The sequence below is a fragment of the Leptosomus discolor genome, chromosome 1, assembly GCF_034619465.1.
Source record: "Leptosomus discolor isolate bLepDis1 chromosome 1, bLepDis1.hap2, whole genome shotgun sequence".
NCBI lineage: Eukaryota > Metazoa > Chordata > Aves > Leptosomiformes > Leptosomidae > Leptosomus > Leptosomus discolor.
This window is the reverse complement of record NC_141391.1, coordinates 141707325-141722232: the sequence shown is the minus strand read 5'-3', so window position 1 is coordinate 141722232 and position 14908 is coordinate 141707325. Positions and strand designations below refer to the sequence as shown.

The window sequence follows — 14908 nt, the reverse complement described above, 5'->3', positions numbered from 1 at the left end:
TTCAATGAATCTCTTTTCCTAGGCAACCTTTAAACTCATGCTGTTCTCTGGTGCAGATTAGCTGGCACCAGCTCAATACCTACCTTTAAACTGGATGGCAGCACTGGTCATTTTTGAGGTCTGTGAATTTTCAGAGGAAGGGCAGTGTCTCCAGCCCTAATATCTAGTTTGTGGATTTTTGAAGAAAGGGGGCTGATGTAACTGTTGGTGGACAGCAGAAAAATGTATAGCTGTTCTTCTCTGCTTACAGTATTTTATCCCAGAGGTTCAGGGTTAAAAAAAAAATAACTGAAAAGAGATAAACTGTAGAGATGTGAAAATTAGCCATTGCTCACACTAGTGGCAGCACAAATCTTGAGAACCTCTGCAAGGCAAAAAATACAGAGCTGAATGAAGTAAGTTATTTTCCCTGATGTAGTTAGGCTGAAAGGAAGCCTGTCACCCTGTCCTCTGATAAATACAAAAGCAGAATTTTTCCCCATCTCCTTACGACTCTTTTCCTCCTTGGCTTGTAAGGTGTGAACACCTTTCTCCTTCTGGAGCCACTTTAAACCTCTGATCCTGTAGTTATTCCAAATAATACCAATTAATGTTGTTTTGATACAGAAGGTGATGCCTTTGATGAATTATTTAGCCGTGCTCCCGATAAACTGGATGCTGTAAAAAAGGTAATTTACTTTTTAATTTAATTTAATTTATTTTTAAAAATTTACATCAAAATTTGTAAGATAAAACTTAGTTCATTACTTCACTTTTCTTCCATCCTTTCCTCTCTTTCTGTTTTCTTTAGGTATTTTTGCAGTTTGTCAACCAGCATGTTGGAAAATTAGGATTAAATGTGAAAGACATCGAATCTCAGGTAGCCTGCTCTAAGCTGCATGTTAACCATGTTTTGTCAGCCATTTGACATTTCCTCTCACCATTTGGATTCCTCATTTTTGTTGTAGTAATTAGAAACTTGGCAACAGATTCTATCTTCGGGTTAAGATATCAGGCTTCAGTCTCTGAACTTTCTGAAGCTAATAAGTAATGAAAAAAGAATAGCTTTGTATTGAATGCTGCCCTTGCAATGCTACAGGGAGTAATTTTCGGAGTCTGCCCAACTCTTATGGGTGCTCTTTCTGTCAATTAAACCAAAAGCCAAGTTGATCGCTGGCGCGTAGTGATTTTTAATGCCGGATTTGCTTCACTGTAGGAAGGCCTGATTTTCATTACATTTCAAAATCCCACCCTCTGAACATTGAGCTTCTTTAGAGTCCGTGAAATTGCAAGAGAAGTGGTCATGAGGCACCTGGGGATCACCTGCCTGGGCATTGGTGAAGACAGGCACAACCGCGCCTTGGTTGTCCTCCTCCACTGCCGCTGCCCCCGGGGAAGGTGGATGGTGGCTTACGCGGAGCTGGGGAGCTGCAGCATCCTCCCCGCGCCTCTCTGGGGAGGGAGCAAGCGATGGGAAATGAGCTCAGAGATATCCCTCATGGCTTTTTCTTCCCTGCTTCTGCAGACATGCACGCAATAACTGTGGGAGAAATCAGCCCACAGCTCTTGGCTTTGCTTGAGGCATTCAAAACCTCAGTGCAGTGGCAGTGCCTGTGATTTATGCCACGCGGATGAAAAGCGGAGCCGTGCTCCGGTGCTTTTCTGGGTTGTCCTGCTGGACAATGGTGAGAAAGGAAGTTTTGCAAGTGTTTTGTCATAAATCTCAGGCACTAGGTGCAGTTTTCTTTTATTTATTGTTATGCGTTTGTCACTTGTGGCCATCTGAAGTCTCTTCGCATCTGGAATAGTTTGTTTTAATAGCTGTCCTTTCCCAAGGTTGCATTTTCACTAATACGAACTTGGGAGCCTTATGTAACTAAAACACAAAGTTCACTGTAGCACAGGTTGAGGGAGCTGAGTCATTAGGCTGTCTGCTTGCCAGCGTACCATTTAAATTCCTTTATGGCTAGAATGGCATTTATCGGAATAATTTACTAAAAGCCAACTTAATAAATAATATTCAGATCATTCTTCATCTAGTTTGCAGATGGAGTTATCTTACTTCTGTTAATTGGACAGCTGGAGGGTTACTTCCTGAATTTAAGGGATTTCTTCCTGACTCCAGCCAGCACCACGGAGATGGTAGGTTGTTATTTAATTACTTAGAGCTTGAGGCCTCAAACATCTTGTGTATTTAATGCTTCCGTATGTCAGTGAAGAGCTCTGCCTCTTGCTTTAACTGCTGCTGTGTATGAAGTCACATGCATGCACAGTGTTCGCAGGATAGTGATTTGGGACAGTACAAATGCAGGCACTTGATGCTGTTAAAGTACCCTGGAACAGGTTGGTGTCTTCTTCAAAATAAATTATTATCTCATGAGACGCAAGTTATTGTTACTTGCATTTATTTGGCTTCTGAAGCCTTCTGGTGAAATACAGAGGCTCTGTGTGGCAGGGAGTTGGTATGCTATCTCCTACAGGTCTGTCCTGCAGACATTTTTAAGTGGATGACACCTCTTTCATAGCAGAACTGGATCCCTATAAGTTTCCTTACACTGTCCTAAAAATATACCTTAATCAAGGCATGACCAGGACGTTTTGAAGGCCCCCCCTCCGTGCTTAGGAAGCTTCTGAGAATTTACATCTTTTCCTCCCCCAAGGCTGGGAGCTGTAACCTACACAGCCAGACTTGCTTGACTCCTTTTTCAACCTCTACCGGGCAGATTTCATCAGTGCTTTAAAAGAAAAAGGTGGCATCAGCCAGAAGGTAGCATATGCTGGGCTGCCGGTGTAAATGCCTCCTCCACAGCTCTAGGATGTTGAAATATTTTGAAATATTCAAGATATTTTCAAATTGTCTCTGGTGTGGGTAGGGATTTTTCATTTTGGTGACTGAATAGCTGTGAAAATCTTGAAACTGTAGCTGTTTTTCCTGGGTTATATTAAATTAGATCTCTCAAGGTGAAATGTGTCAGATCCTTTTTCTCGAGAACTGTCTGAGAAGGGAGTCTCTCCTCTGGCGTGGTTTGCGTTACAGCTTCCCCGCACAGTTGAGGCTTTCATCTGATTCCCAGCCTCACTGCAGTTAATCTCCCTGGGCAATATTTACATGTAATGAAAATTCTCAGAGGTCCTGTATTAATTTATAAATACTCCTGTGGAGCTTTTCATCAAACTATTTAAAAGCACAATTGTCTGAGATGTAAGTTCAGATTCTGCAAAAAATTCATTGCTGTCAGTTGATGACTGTTTAAGGTATTAGGAAAATGCAGGTTTTTTAAAGTCTAAGAATAGGGAAAATGTATTTTGAAGGGTTGAATCAAACCAAATCAAAGCATTTCCTTGCAGTTCTTTTTCTTCCGTCTCTCCTCCACTCAGTTTTCAAAATTGTTTGCACCGGTCCTTTGCCTGGGAAATAATTTTTAGCGTTTCCATTAAATTTATTCAGAGGAAGTCAATGAATATTTTTTTAATTTAAGATTTCATAGATAACCTTTTTCTTTTTGGATCAGTCCTATTCAAGCCTCACAGATCTCTTTCAAGAACTAAGATACCCTTACGTATTAGGTACAAATCAGAGCTCACACTTTCTAGTTTTTACCCTGCACATGCTGGTCACTGGCATCGGAGAAGAATATAGTGGGATTTGGTACTGGTTCAGTGCAATTCTCTACATCCTAATAATTTCATTTTAGCAAAGTTATATCCGAGTACTGGACTTACTGTTGAATAGTTTGCCAGAGTGGTACTTACCATTTGTTTATCCTCTGATGTTCATTGCAAGATGAAAAACGGGATGACAATATAACTAAAAATACTGAGAGACCGTAGTTCAACTGTCATTTGTACATAAAATATGTCTTTAAATTCCCCTGTGCTTTCTAACTCCCTGTCATTTTAGACATTAATTGGTACGGTAAAGTATGAAAATGTAACCTTTACTGAGATTTAAAACACGTCATTTGTGTTATAAAAATGGTGACAACCACACACACCATTATGATTGGTTTGGTGCATCAACTTTCATTCAAGCTGAAAGCTCGTGGTTCAAAGCTGGTGCATACACTTCATGAATCGCAAGGAGGGGAAATTGAGATGGAAGCAGTGATACTGAGGAGGAAATAGAAACAAGAAATAGGGAGCGCAGGAGCCTGTGTTAGAGGGACAGGAGGGGTGAGGAAAGCAGGAGCAGAAATTTGGGAGGTGACCCGCCTACAGGTGCAAGAAAACAAAACTGCACGTGGGTAGCTTTGTTGCAGGTTTTTGGGATATTTATTACCAAAAAATGAGTTTTACAAGTAACTGTAAAGAAAGTCCAGCTCTAGGTGCTCAGGTGTATAGAAAGGTGTGTGCTCAGAGGTAAAGAATATAATCACAAAAAAGGTCAGGCTAAAATTAGGGGTGAAGTTTGTGCAGTCAGGAGGTGAAGATGATGATGAAGGGCCCCTGTGCTTGTTAAAACTGCAAACTCAGTACTTTTGCCAAAACAGGCCCAGAGCTGAAATACACCAAATGTCCTGACCTAGAGAACTGTCCAGCTGTTTTGAGTCTGGAAGTGCAGCTGGATGAAACAACTTTTTATTTCTAGGTTGCCTTTCTTTGGTAATTACCAGTATTTCTGTCTGAAGATTTGTTTGGAAATCTGCATGTTATCATTCCTTGCAAATCTTATACACATTACAGGGAGGGAAATGTGCCCCTTCTACCTATGCTGGTTCATTAAGGAAACATTTTACCAAGGTGAAGTCATGTTTGACCAACCTGATAGCCTTTTATGAAGACACAACCAGGTGGATAGATGATGGTCATGCAGTGGATGTGGTTTATCTTGATTTCAGTAAAGCATTCGACACCATCTCCTACAGCATCCTTGCAGCTAAACTGAGGAAGTGTGGTCTGGATGATCGGGTAGCGAGGTGCATTGTGAATTGGTTGAAGGAAAGAAGTCAGAGAGTTGTGGTCAATGAGACAGAGCCTAGTTGGAGGCCTGTATCTAGTGGAGTCCCTCAGCGGCTGGTACTGCGACCAGCACTATTCAATATGTTCATCAATGACCTGGATGAGGGAACCGAGTGCACTGTCAGCGAGTTTGCTGATGACACAAAACTGGGAGGAGTGGCTGACACAGCAGAAGACTATGCTGCCATTCAGAGAGACCTGGACAGGCTGGAGAGCTGGGCAGGGAGAAATTTAATGAACTACAACGAGGGCAAGTGTAGAGTCTTGCATCTGGGAAAGAACAACCCCATGTACCAGTATAGGTTGGGGACTGAGCTGTTGGAGAGTAGTGTAGGGGAAAGGGACCTGGGGGTCCTGGTGGACAGCAGGATGACCACGAGCCAGCAATGTGCCCTCGTGGCCAAAAAGACCAGTGGCATCCTAGGGTGTATCAGAAGGAGTGTGGTCAGTAGGTCGAGAGAGGTTCTCCTCTACCTCTACTCTGCCCCGATGAGACTGCATCTGGAATAGTGTGTCCAGTTCTGGGCCCCTCAAGAAGGACAGGGAGCTGCTTGAAAGAGTCCAGCGCAGAACCACAAAGGTGATTAAGGGGGTGGAACATCTCACTTATGAAAGGCTGAGGGAGCTGGGTCTCTTTAGCTTGGAGAAGACTGAGGGGTGACCTCATTAATGTTTATAAATACGTAAAGGATGGGTGTCAGGAGGATGAAGCCGGGCTCTTCTCGGTGATGTCCAATGACAGGACAAGGGGCAATGGGTGCAAGCTGGAGCACAGGAGGTTCCACATTAACATAAGGAAAAACTTTTTCACTGTGAGGGTGACAGAGCACTGGAACAGGCTGCCCAGAGAGGTGGTGAAGTCTCCTTCTCTGGAGACATTCGAAACCCGCCTGGACATGTTCCTGTGTGACCTACTCTGGGTGGTCCTGCTCTGGCAGGGGGGTTGGACTAGAATCTCTTTCGAGGTCCCTTCCAAACCCTAACATTCTGCAATTCTGTGATTTGATTTATTCATTCCGATCAGAAAATTGTGTAGATCTGTATGAGCTTAAGCTCTCCTGGCTGATGATTATCAGAGGAAGAAAAGAAGCCTGAATCCAAACTGTCAGTCTTAGTTACTTGTAAACCAGAGAACCAGGTAAAACATAAATCTATTGCTTCACTTCAGAGCACACGATTTTTGCTTGGCTTATGCATAGAGGACCCCTGCGCTTTTGTCAGAAGATAATGGGGAACAGCACAGCAGCAGTTATGACGTGCCTCCCAAAGGATAAGTTGCTCAGTAGCCTAAGGAATGTGCAAAGACGCAGTTTGAACTTCGTTCAGGTCTTGTTACTTCATTACAGGAAGGGAGATTGCTAATTACCAGCCAAGTAAACAACTGCCCTTAAGCTGTTAAAAGCTCGTAATGGGATGTTATATTACTTTAAAAAAATCATTCATGGCTACTGCATATGCATGTGATGCTGCTTTTATGTGGGGAAGGGAGAGAAAATGCAGTGAGGAAAAATTGGGAAAAAAAAACCCAGCCTTCATTTGTGGATATGTGCTTAATTTCTCATGAGTAATATTAAAGACATCATCACTACAATTGTTGTGTGTAGAAATCTGTATATGTTAAAGCATAAACTTCTAGCTCACAGATAGAGCTGATTGGAAGATTTCCAATCTTTGTAACTTTGAATGAAATATGGAGAACTTTTTCCTTATGTATTTTTTGTTTGTTCCAAATGTGGTAAGCTTGTGGGCATTATTAAAAAAATATAAATTCCATGCATCTATTTGATCCAGTTATGAATCTAGCTTGTTTTCCCTGTAGAAACATCCATTAACACAAGACTTTCACATGCAAGGTCTATTTTTAAATAAACAGATTCCTCTGCCCGCCTCATGGGATATGTTTTGTTGGAGATGGATTTTACATCCAATTTTATATCATAATTGGTAGGAATTCGGAAGAACACTCCATCAGAACTAAGGAGATGAATATGAGTACATATTCATGAATCAGTATCTTCCACTACCAGAGAAATACCTTTTAAAACCTAGTCACTGCATCGTTGGGTGGGAAATATTTTCTGTTACATTGATCTCTCCCTTTCTCTTCAACAGCTTCACAACGTTAACCTTGCATTGGACTTGCTGGCAGATGGAGGCCTTCTTAATTTTTCTGTGAACTCTGAAGGTGAGTCATGACACGAAGACTTGTCTGGAATAGAATCACTAATATCCTGGCTTAGGAAAAGTTAGGGTAATTGAAGAAAGTAGATTCTGCAGTGTGATGCTGACACATTTCATTATATGGCTGCCTCATAGCTCCTCATTCAGAATGAATAGTAATAAAGTTGAGAATTGTTTTGAACAATCTTTATTTCTATATTAAAATGTTGGATTGTTTTAAGTTTAGTAACTTTACACTAAACTTAAACTTTACACTTAAAATAAGTCAGTATTTGTTAAAGATTTAAAACAGTGGCAGCTTCTAGAGAAATTGCAGCAGCTGAACTGGAGGGAAAGCTGTTTTTCTATCTCATACAAAGTTTTAGTGTGTTAAAACCAACCTTGATTCATGTGGGAAGATACCTTGCAGAATATTCCTGAAAATCAGAAACACTGACCACTCTATTCAAACCCAGAAGAGCTGGTGGGTCAGAATCCTGAATGTGAAATTCATAGGTGTTAAGTTTCTGTTCTGCCTAGTTCAGACCTGGGAGCTTAATCTTGATCTCCTACATCCCAATGAATGCTGAGTCAATGTACATGTATGTTCCTCTCTCCTGCTGCACCAAAAAAAAAAAAAAAAAAAAAAAAAAAAGTTTCCTTTGGCTAATCCAAATTTTCCAATTAAAAAAATGCTCTACAGAAAAATTTTTGACCAGCTCTTGGTGGGATGAGGGGTGTGGTTACATTAATGGGTGGTGCTGTGACTGTTTGGCCTCACCTCTTGCAGGGCGTGTAACCTTGCCCTATTCCTCTATCAAGCTCAAAAGCTTGTTGTTGAATAAGGAAAATTTCTATTAAAAATAGAAAGCATTATATCTTCCTCTGTTAGTTACTCATAAACAAGTGGGCACATTTGTTTAGTACGTAACCCATGGCATCCTGGACAGGGAAAGATAGAATTTAGGACTTTCCTTGGTTTTTCTTTTGTTTGTTTTTCCACTAATGCTTTGGTGATGTTGGCAGTTTGCATGGTGGGCATGCACGAATTGTGGTCTTTTTGCCATATTGCATAGAGCTACGAGTTTGGAAAGCTATTTATGTTAACTCTGAAAAGAGTAGTCTGCCTGAGCTCAGGTCTCTGTGCTGAGATCCACCTTTTGTACAAAAGGAGATAAACCTGCGCATTCTTTCCTTCCCTCTGGCTGCTCTGCACTGCCTCAAATACAGAGTTGATCAGTATAAGGAGTATTGGTGCCAACATCCACAGGTCCTTTAGCTTTGCTGGGAAAATCCTCAGCTAGTGATTGAACTTAATATGATTTAGGGATACTTATTACAGCTACACTATTTAGACTGTTCAAGGATCTCGTTTACTAGTGTTTCATTGTTAGTATTTCTCCCAGTGATTTACAGCACTATAAGAAGAAAAGCAAACCCTCTAAAGCAGTTAGCCTCTTCCATTGCAATTATTAGATACAAGAGCAGTTTGTTTAGCCAAGAACGTGGAAGCTGAAAACTAAATGAAAAAAAGAAAACAGTCAACAGCAGCAAAACATGATGGAAACATTAAAACCAGAACAGAGGGTCAGGTAATTCCCAACATGATTCCTGCCATAGAAGAATCATAAAAAAATAAAGCTGTAAAGTCCTATTAAATTATCTACTCTGTTCTCTGCTAGTGAAGAATTGTTTCTTACTATGCAGTATTTATCCTGTCTTCCAGCAAGACAGTGCAGTGAAGGTCCTTTTGCCTTAAGTTCATTTAATAAAGAAGTAATTTGCTAGCTCTGTAGTTCCTGTGTTGCTTCTTGTTACAATTAGATTGGCTAAGTTCATGTTATAATTGGTGAAAGGTGGAAGATTGTCTTTGGCAGCAGCAGTCTCTTTCTATTCCAGGCATTGCTAATACTTCCCATCTGGTTTTGCTGTTTCTTTGTATCCACAGATATTGTGAACGGAGATATGAAGACTACAATGCGGATTCTATATTGCTTGTATTCCAAATACAAGACCAAAGAAACATGAAGAGCAAGGCCAAGAGCTTGGTTTTTGTTCATTTTGTGGGTTTTTTCTTCTTCTCCCCCCCACCCCCCCGAACCCCAGCATATCATGGTCTGATTTTTGGATTCCCAGCTCTGTTTGCCACTGTTTATGTGTATGCACTTGTGTTTGACTCTTGCTGTATTAACGTTGTATATGCAAGTATGTATTCATGCAAGGTTTCACATATACAGCCTGAGTAACTATGTTTTATGTTTTATGTGTGTGTCTAGGGCCAGTGTACTGTGTAATTCTGTGGCTGTAGCTCTTGATCCAGACCCTGTCTCTCTGGCCCCCCCTCATGCTGCAAATAAACACACAATGTGTGTTTATTCTAGACTCTGCATGCTTTGCTTCTGGAGGTGAATTTGGAAGCTATTACTGCAACCTCCCCACTTCGCTGCTTCTGATTCACTCTGGAGACTAGAAAGGTGAAAGACCCACCATGGCATCTCTGGGGAGATTGCAGACACAGCTGAAGCTCAAGTTCAAAACCTTCTTTACACAGGCGCCAGCTGATGTCACACAGGAGGATGTGGACTGGGCACCAAATGAATAGGTAGCTGAAATGAAATCTGAACTTATCAAGTGTTTGGTAAAAGTTTCACCATTTGCCTGCTCGAACATGGAAAAGGGACTCAGAACAACATGCTGGTGTGAGACTGTGCAGTAACAGAGGGGTCTCCTACACAGCCGTGGAAAGTTGCCCTTATTTCAGTGCTAAGCTAATGCCAAACTGTGGCCAGCTCAAGCCTGTTGCAGCCCTAATGTAGTGTCTGACTAGTGTGAACACTGATCCTGTGTCAAGCATGTTGTAGGAGTGACTAACATGGCCACACTTTCTCTCTGGTAAGAGGTAGAGAGATGCTGGCTTTCTCTGCAGCCAGCAGAAGCAGAGGCCATCGTGGGCAGCAGTAGTGAAACTCTCCACTGTCAGAAGTGGCAGAAGCTTATGCGTGCTGCAGGGACTCTCAAACTCCTCTGAGACTCTCTTAGCCGAATTTGTCCAGCAACCCTCCCCAAGCATCCCAGCAGCTCCCTCTGGATGCAGCGAGGCTAGCTGTTAGCTGTCACCCTCAGTCTTTCTCAGGGGTTTTAAATCAGAACTCCTTCAAAACCTCCATCTACTCCCTTGGCCTTTAAAATTATGTAATGTTTGCGTTGCATTAAGCTTGAGATCTAATTAAAAAAAAAAAAAGTTTTGATATTATTTTGGCTTCCATCTAAACTGATTTAATTTCCTGTCATCAATGGCTCTAACATTTGATCTCTGATATGATCCTCCATCTGTGTGTTAATGGGAAACCAAAGCTCGCCTAGTGCGAGTGCTGACATTTACAGATGAGAATTTGTTGTGTCTACCTCTGGATCATGCAGCCTAAGAAAGATCCTTGGATAGCAGTGCTGATAAGTCTTCGAGTCCTGCCTTTGAAAATGGTAATACTGTTCAGCTGCTGGAGGAAAGAGTTCTGCAAACTGCCCTGAGCCTAATCCTTTTTGCACCAATAATTACCTTGCTACGTTTTTACAGAGAAAAATCCATTGTGTGGTGCCAATGAGCTACAAGAAGACCAGCTTGCTTTCCTAGCAAGTGTTAGTTGTGTGTGCTGTTTTGAACAATTTAGGTAAAGAATATGTGTTTTTTCGTGTGTAGGTCTCCATAGGTATCTTGCTTTATTACTTAATGGGCTTCAAACAAATCGACTGGGGGACTTGAAGAGTTTGTTCTTGCTTCACAGATCCCTGCTGCCATTGCTGTAACGTGGCAAGCGGGTTGTAGAATAAATCATTATTGAGCAGATAAAACTGGGATGTGGCTTGTGGAGAGCAGGGGCGACGGGGAGAAGGGCGTTTGGTGGTGATACGGTTGCAACGTGGTCTTTCCACTGAGTAAGCCAACCTGAATCTCTTCCCTGGTCCTGGTGACCAGAAGTCATTTCCAGTGCGTGACATTAGGCATAAACTAGAGGCTACAAAAAAGTCAGTGGTGGGGGAATTAGCTGGTGCTGCCCTGGTCAGATGGTTATTACTGGTGAAGGAACCAGTTGGACTTTTCTCTGCATGTTCTGAGTTTTGTGTTCCGCTCCTCCAGCATAAGTAAATCCAGCGCTTGTACTTCTGCAGATTCCTGGCAGGAGAAGTCTCGTTCTTGATATTTAATAGATGAAAATATCATATTCCCTCCCCAACACCAGCTTGCCTAAACCTGTTATGAACAAGTCATTCTTTTGAAAATATACAGGGGAAAAAATGACAGCTAATGTGCTTGAATCAAAAATAAAGCGAGACCAAACCCGAATGTTTTCATCTGGTTTTTATGCTGTGAGCCAATTTATAACATGCTTGATGTCTCTGAACACTTTGATAAAGAGCCTGTGTTTGATTCCTAAAACACGCTACAGAATTTTACTAATCCATCATACAGGCACCCACTCCAGTAATTGGCGTCGAATATGCAAGTGCACTATTTACATTTGAGATGTAGTCACAGACTTGGCATAGTTTTAATAGTAAATATAAGATGACAGAGCTAAGAACACTCCGACAGTATGAAATGGGGGAAAAAAGAAATACTTATTAGCATTCTCAGAAGTTACTTTTGCCTTACATCAAGATAAGCTGTTTCCCTTTTCTCTTATAATGAAAAACAAAGCCACTTACTATTTAAGCTGGCAAATTAACTATGATATTTTGAATAAACTGAGATTTCTCTATGCGAACCTGTTCATTGACACATAATTAAGTTTACAATTTTCATGTTTAAATCCTAGCTAGTAACCTGTTTGTGATGGAAAAGCGTGGTGGCCTATTGAGGTGTTGGGGATTTGCATCATGCTGTGTTGCTGTGTGGCTAGATACGCAAGTTTAACTGTGATGACCATTCAGTTTTCCCAAAGAGTCATTGACTGACTGTGTCATACTCTGTTTCCAAGGAAGAACATGCAGTCTGTTTATCTTTTCAATAACCGTTAAATGGTCCAAGAATTTCTGAGCCAGAGAAGAGCCCTACAGGAACTTCTGTTGTTATCCTTATCTCTAAGGTAAGTGGTGAGGTGGCTTTGTGGCAAGGCAATGGCCAGGATGTGGAATAGATCTGAAGCGTTTCTGAGTTCTGCTTGCTGTCATCTATCTGTTGTCCTGTCTTTCCAAAACACACAGTCTTGTAGCTATAAAGATGTCTTTCCAGAGGCAGAGTGGCAAGGGTCTGTGCAGAAAAGTGCAGGTGGAAAGGCCGGAGCTGCCATGATGACTTCAAGGGAAGCAATGGATGCACAGAAATTTTTGTTAAATGGGATCAAGGGACTGAGAGAGGCACTGGCTGTAAACCTGGGAAAGCAAACAGAGAATCTTCTCTGCTCTCAGAATTCCTTCTTCTTTGGAAGAGAATGACATTGCTATTTTTTCATTACCTCATTTGGCTACAGGCCTCTAACTGGGACCTTGCTGGTGTGCCTATCTGGGAACTGGCCAGTTAAACTCCAGAGGGAAAATGCTGGCAGCCTCCAAATGTGTTTCGTGGGTGGGACCAGCACCTATACTTCTCTGAGGTGGAGCCTATTCTTAGTGCCTATCCTTTTTTTTCTTTCTTTCTTTTTTTTTTTTGTTTTTTTTTTTTTGGTTGTTTTGTTTTGTTTTGTTTTGTTTCCCTCTTTTCTTCTTTTCCTATGGTTTCTATTGTGTTGCTTCTTGCAGGGAGACATCCCCACGGTTGCTTCCGAAAGTCTCTTCAGCAATCAGGCTTTCAAACCATGAAAGCAGCTAATTCAAATTCTTCCTCTCCGTGAGCTCAAAGGAGGTGTGTGTGTTTGTGTCTGTTTGAAGGGATTTTGCTGTTCTTTCTCTTACAGGCTGCTAAAATTTCCCCAAAGAATAAAAGCCATTGTCAGTTTTTACACAAGTCACTTTTTTTTTCTTTATAGTCAATTAATATTATAATAAAGGATAGATGAAAGTCTTACTTTGGAGAAAAAAAATAGTGTGTATGAACCCTTCTGCTTGCTGTGGAGATGGATGGATTTCCTGTGCTATTCAGGATTTTCTAGGATGGTGGCAAGGTGAGCAGGACACAAAGAGTAAGCTATGAAGAGATGAGTTTTGAGACTAGAGATAATGAAATCAAGAGAGCAGTACTGTAGACTGGAACACCCCTGTTGTCCCATCTTCTTCATCAGCCAGTTGTACTTTCTAGAACTTAAAAATGGAAAAAACCAACCATCTCACAACAAACCACCTCTGTTTCTTCGGCATTTTGATTTGAACAAAGTGCATCAGGGCACCTTCGACATTGACTTTTACCCTTAGCACTGCAGATTTCTAAGGCTTTTCCCCCACGTCATTCCATTACAACTGGAGTCCCCTAAGACATTCCGCTCCAGCCACTGGCTGAAATTGAAGTTTTTAAGGATTTTATCCACTGATGCCCTTTCTCAGGCTGTACTTAACAAATTTCACACACCTTGACAAGAAACTAATACCATAGTATGAAATAACAGGTAAATATTAGAGGACAAGGGAGGATCTTGGTCAAAAACTGATTAATTTTATCTGTAGAACAGTAGCTGGATGCTTGGATGGGAACTATCTAAATTTGGGTCCTAAAGTCTTGCTGTCATGAAATGCTGGGGAATTGCAGTTCAGGTGCTTCATGCTGTCCCCTGCATCTGTATTCCATGTGCCTGTCAGGCTTTACCTCCTGTAGAGAGCTGCAGTCTTCATTGGGCTCTTCCTTACGCTGTAGGGAGCAGAAGCTCCATGGCCATTGAGTGGTTTAGTTTCTTAGGAAATTTCTTAGGAAATGGAGCCCAACTGCGGAGCTGTGCCCATGATGGCAAATGGAAAGTTGAAATATGTGAACTGAAATGTCTATGCTGTAATGAAAATATGCTCTTTTTTCCATCTTTGTTCATCTTTTCCCCACTTAACTCTCCCTCCTCCCCTTATTTTTTATCTAAAGCACCATTTGCCCATTGGGGAAGCATTTTATTTTAATGAAGAAATGTCAACCATCAGATTCAATCATCACTTTCATGCCAGGGCAGTCTGTGTCTCAGGATCCTAAACTGCAGAACGTACTTTCAGTGAAATGTCCAGGGGGGCGATGGGAGCTGGTTTGTCCCTGAGCTTGGATGTATTTCAGGACCACCTGTCATGTCATTCAGGTGCCAGCCCCAGGCCAGAGAACGTAATAAATATTTTAATGTCTGTAAGCACAGTGCTAGTCACACTTTTAGGGACTAAAAGCCAGGAAAAAGAAAATGTATAGAGTCCAAAAGGCATAAATTTCAAAGTAGTTCTTAGCATGGGTGTTTCTAGTAGAAATGCTATTGCAAGCAAAATTGCATGACCTTAAGTGCATCTAATGAACACACTTCTGTTACATGTTAGAAAAAAGTTTAGAGAGTTTGGACCATGTTAAGTTATACTGTCATAGTAATATAGGGAAGTCTTTGTGGAATCAGATCTATGTATTTTGTCAGGTTATTCTACACACACCAACTAAAATTATGCAAAATATTACAGTCTCCTTCTAGCGTCAGACTATTCTATGTGTTCTTCCCTCTGCATATTTCAATACTTTGGCATTCTGACTCCTTGCTCCCCAAGTTTTCCTCCCTCTTGTGACTCCCGCATGCTGCTGGCCCAGGTGGTCAGCTGCCTTCCCACAGCGCCTGCTCCTTCCCTTCTCCATGCTCAGAGCTGCAGGGCTGTCACTGGGAAGGTACCTTCTAAAGAAGTCATATTTGCAATGCAAAAAAGCTGTGAAAAA

The 14908-nt window shown here is 41.5% G+C and overlaps 1 protein-coding gene across 1 annotated transcript in view; it reads left to right on the top strand.

Annotated features, from left to right (window-relative positions):
* PARVG (parvin gamma) overlaps positions 1 to 9126 on the top strand; it is a 60814-nt gene extending 51688 nt beyond the window's left edge. Inside the window, exons 8-12 of the mRNA XM_086466210.1 lie at positions 607 to 668; positions 791 to 859; positions 2020 to 2121; positions 7051 to 7123; positions 9047 to 9126. Coding sequence (XP_086322336.1) covers positions 607 to 668; positions 791 to 859; positions 2020 to 2121; positions 7051 to 7123; positions 9047 to 9126 — 386 coding nt within the window. The remainder of the gene's footprint in view (positions 1 to 606; positions 669 to 790; positions 860 to 2019; positions 2122 to 7050; positions 7124 to 9046) is intronic.
* The last annotated feature ends 5782 nt before the right edge of the window (positions 9127 to 14908 follow it).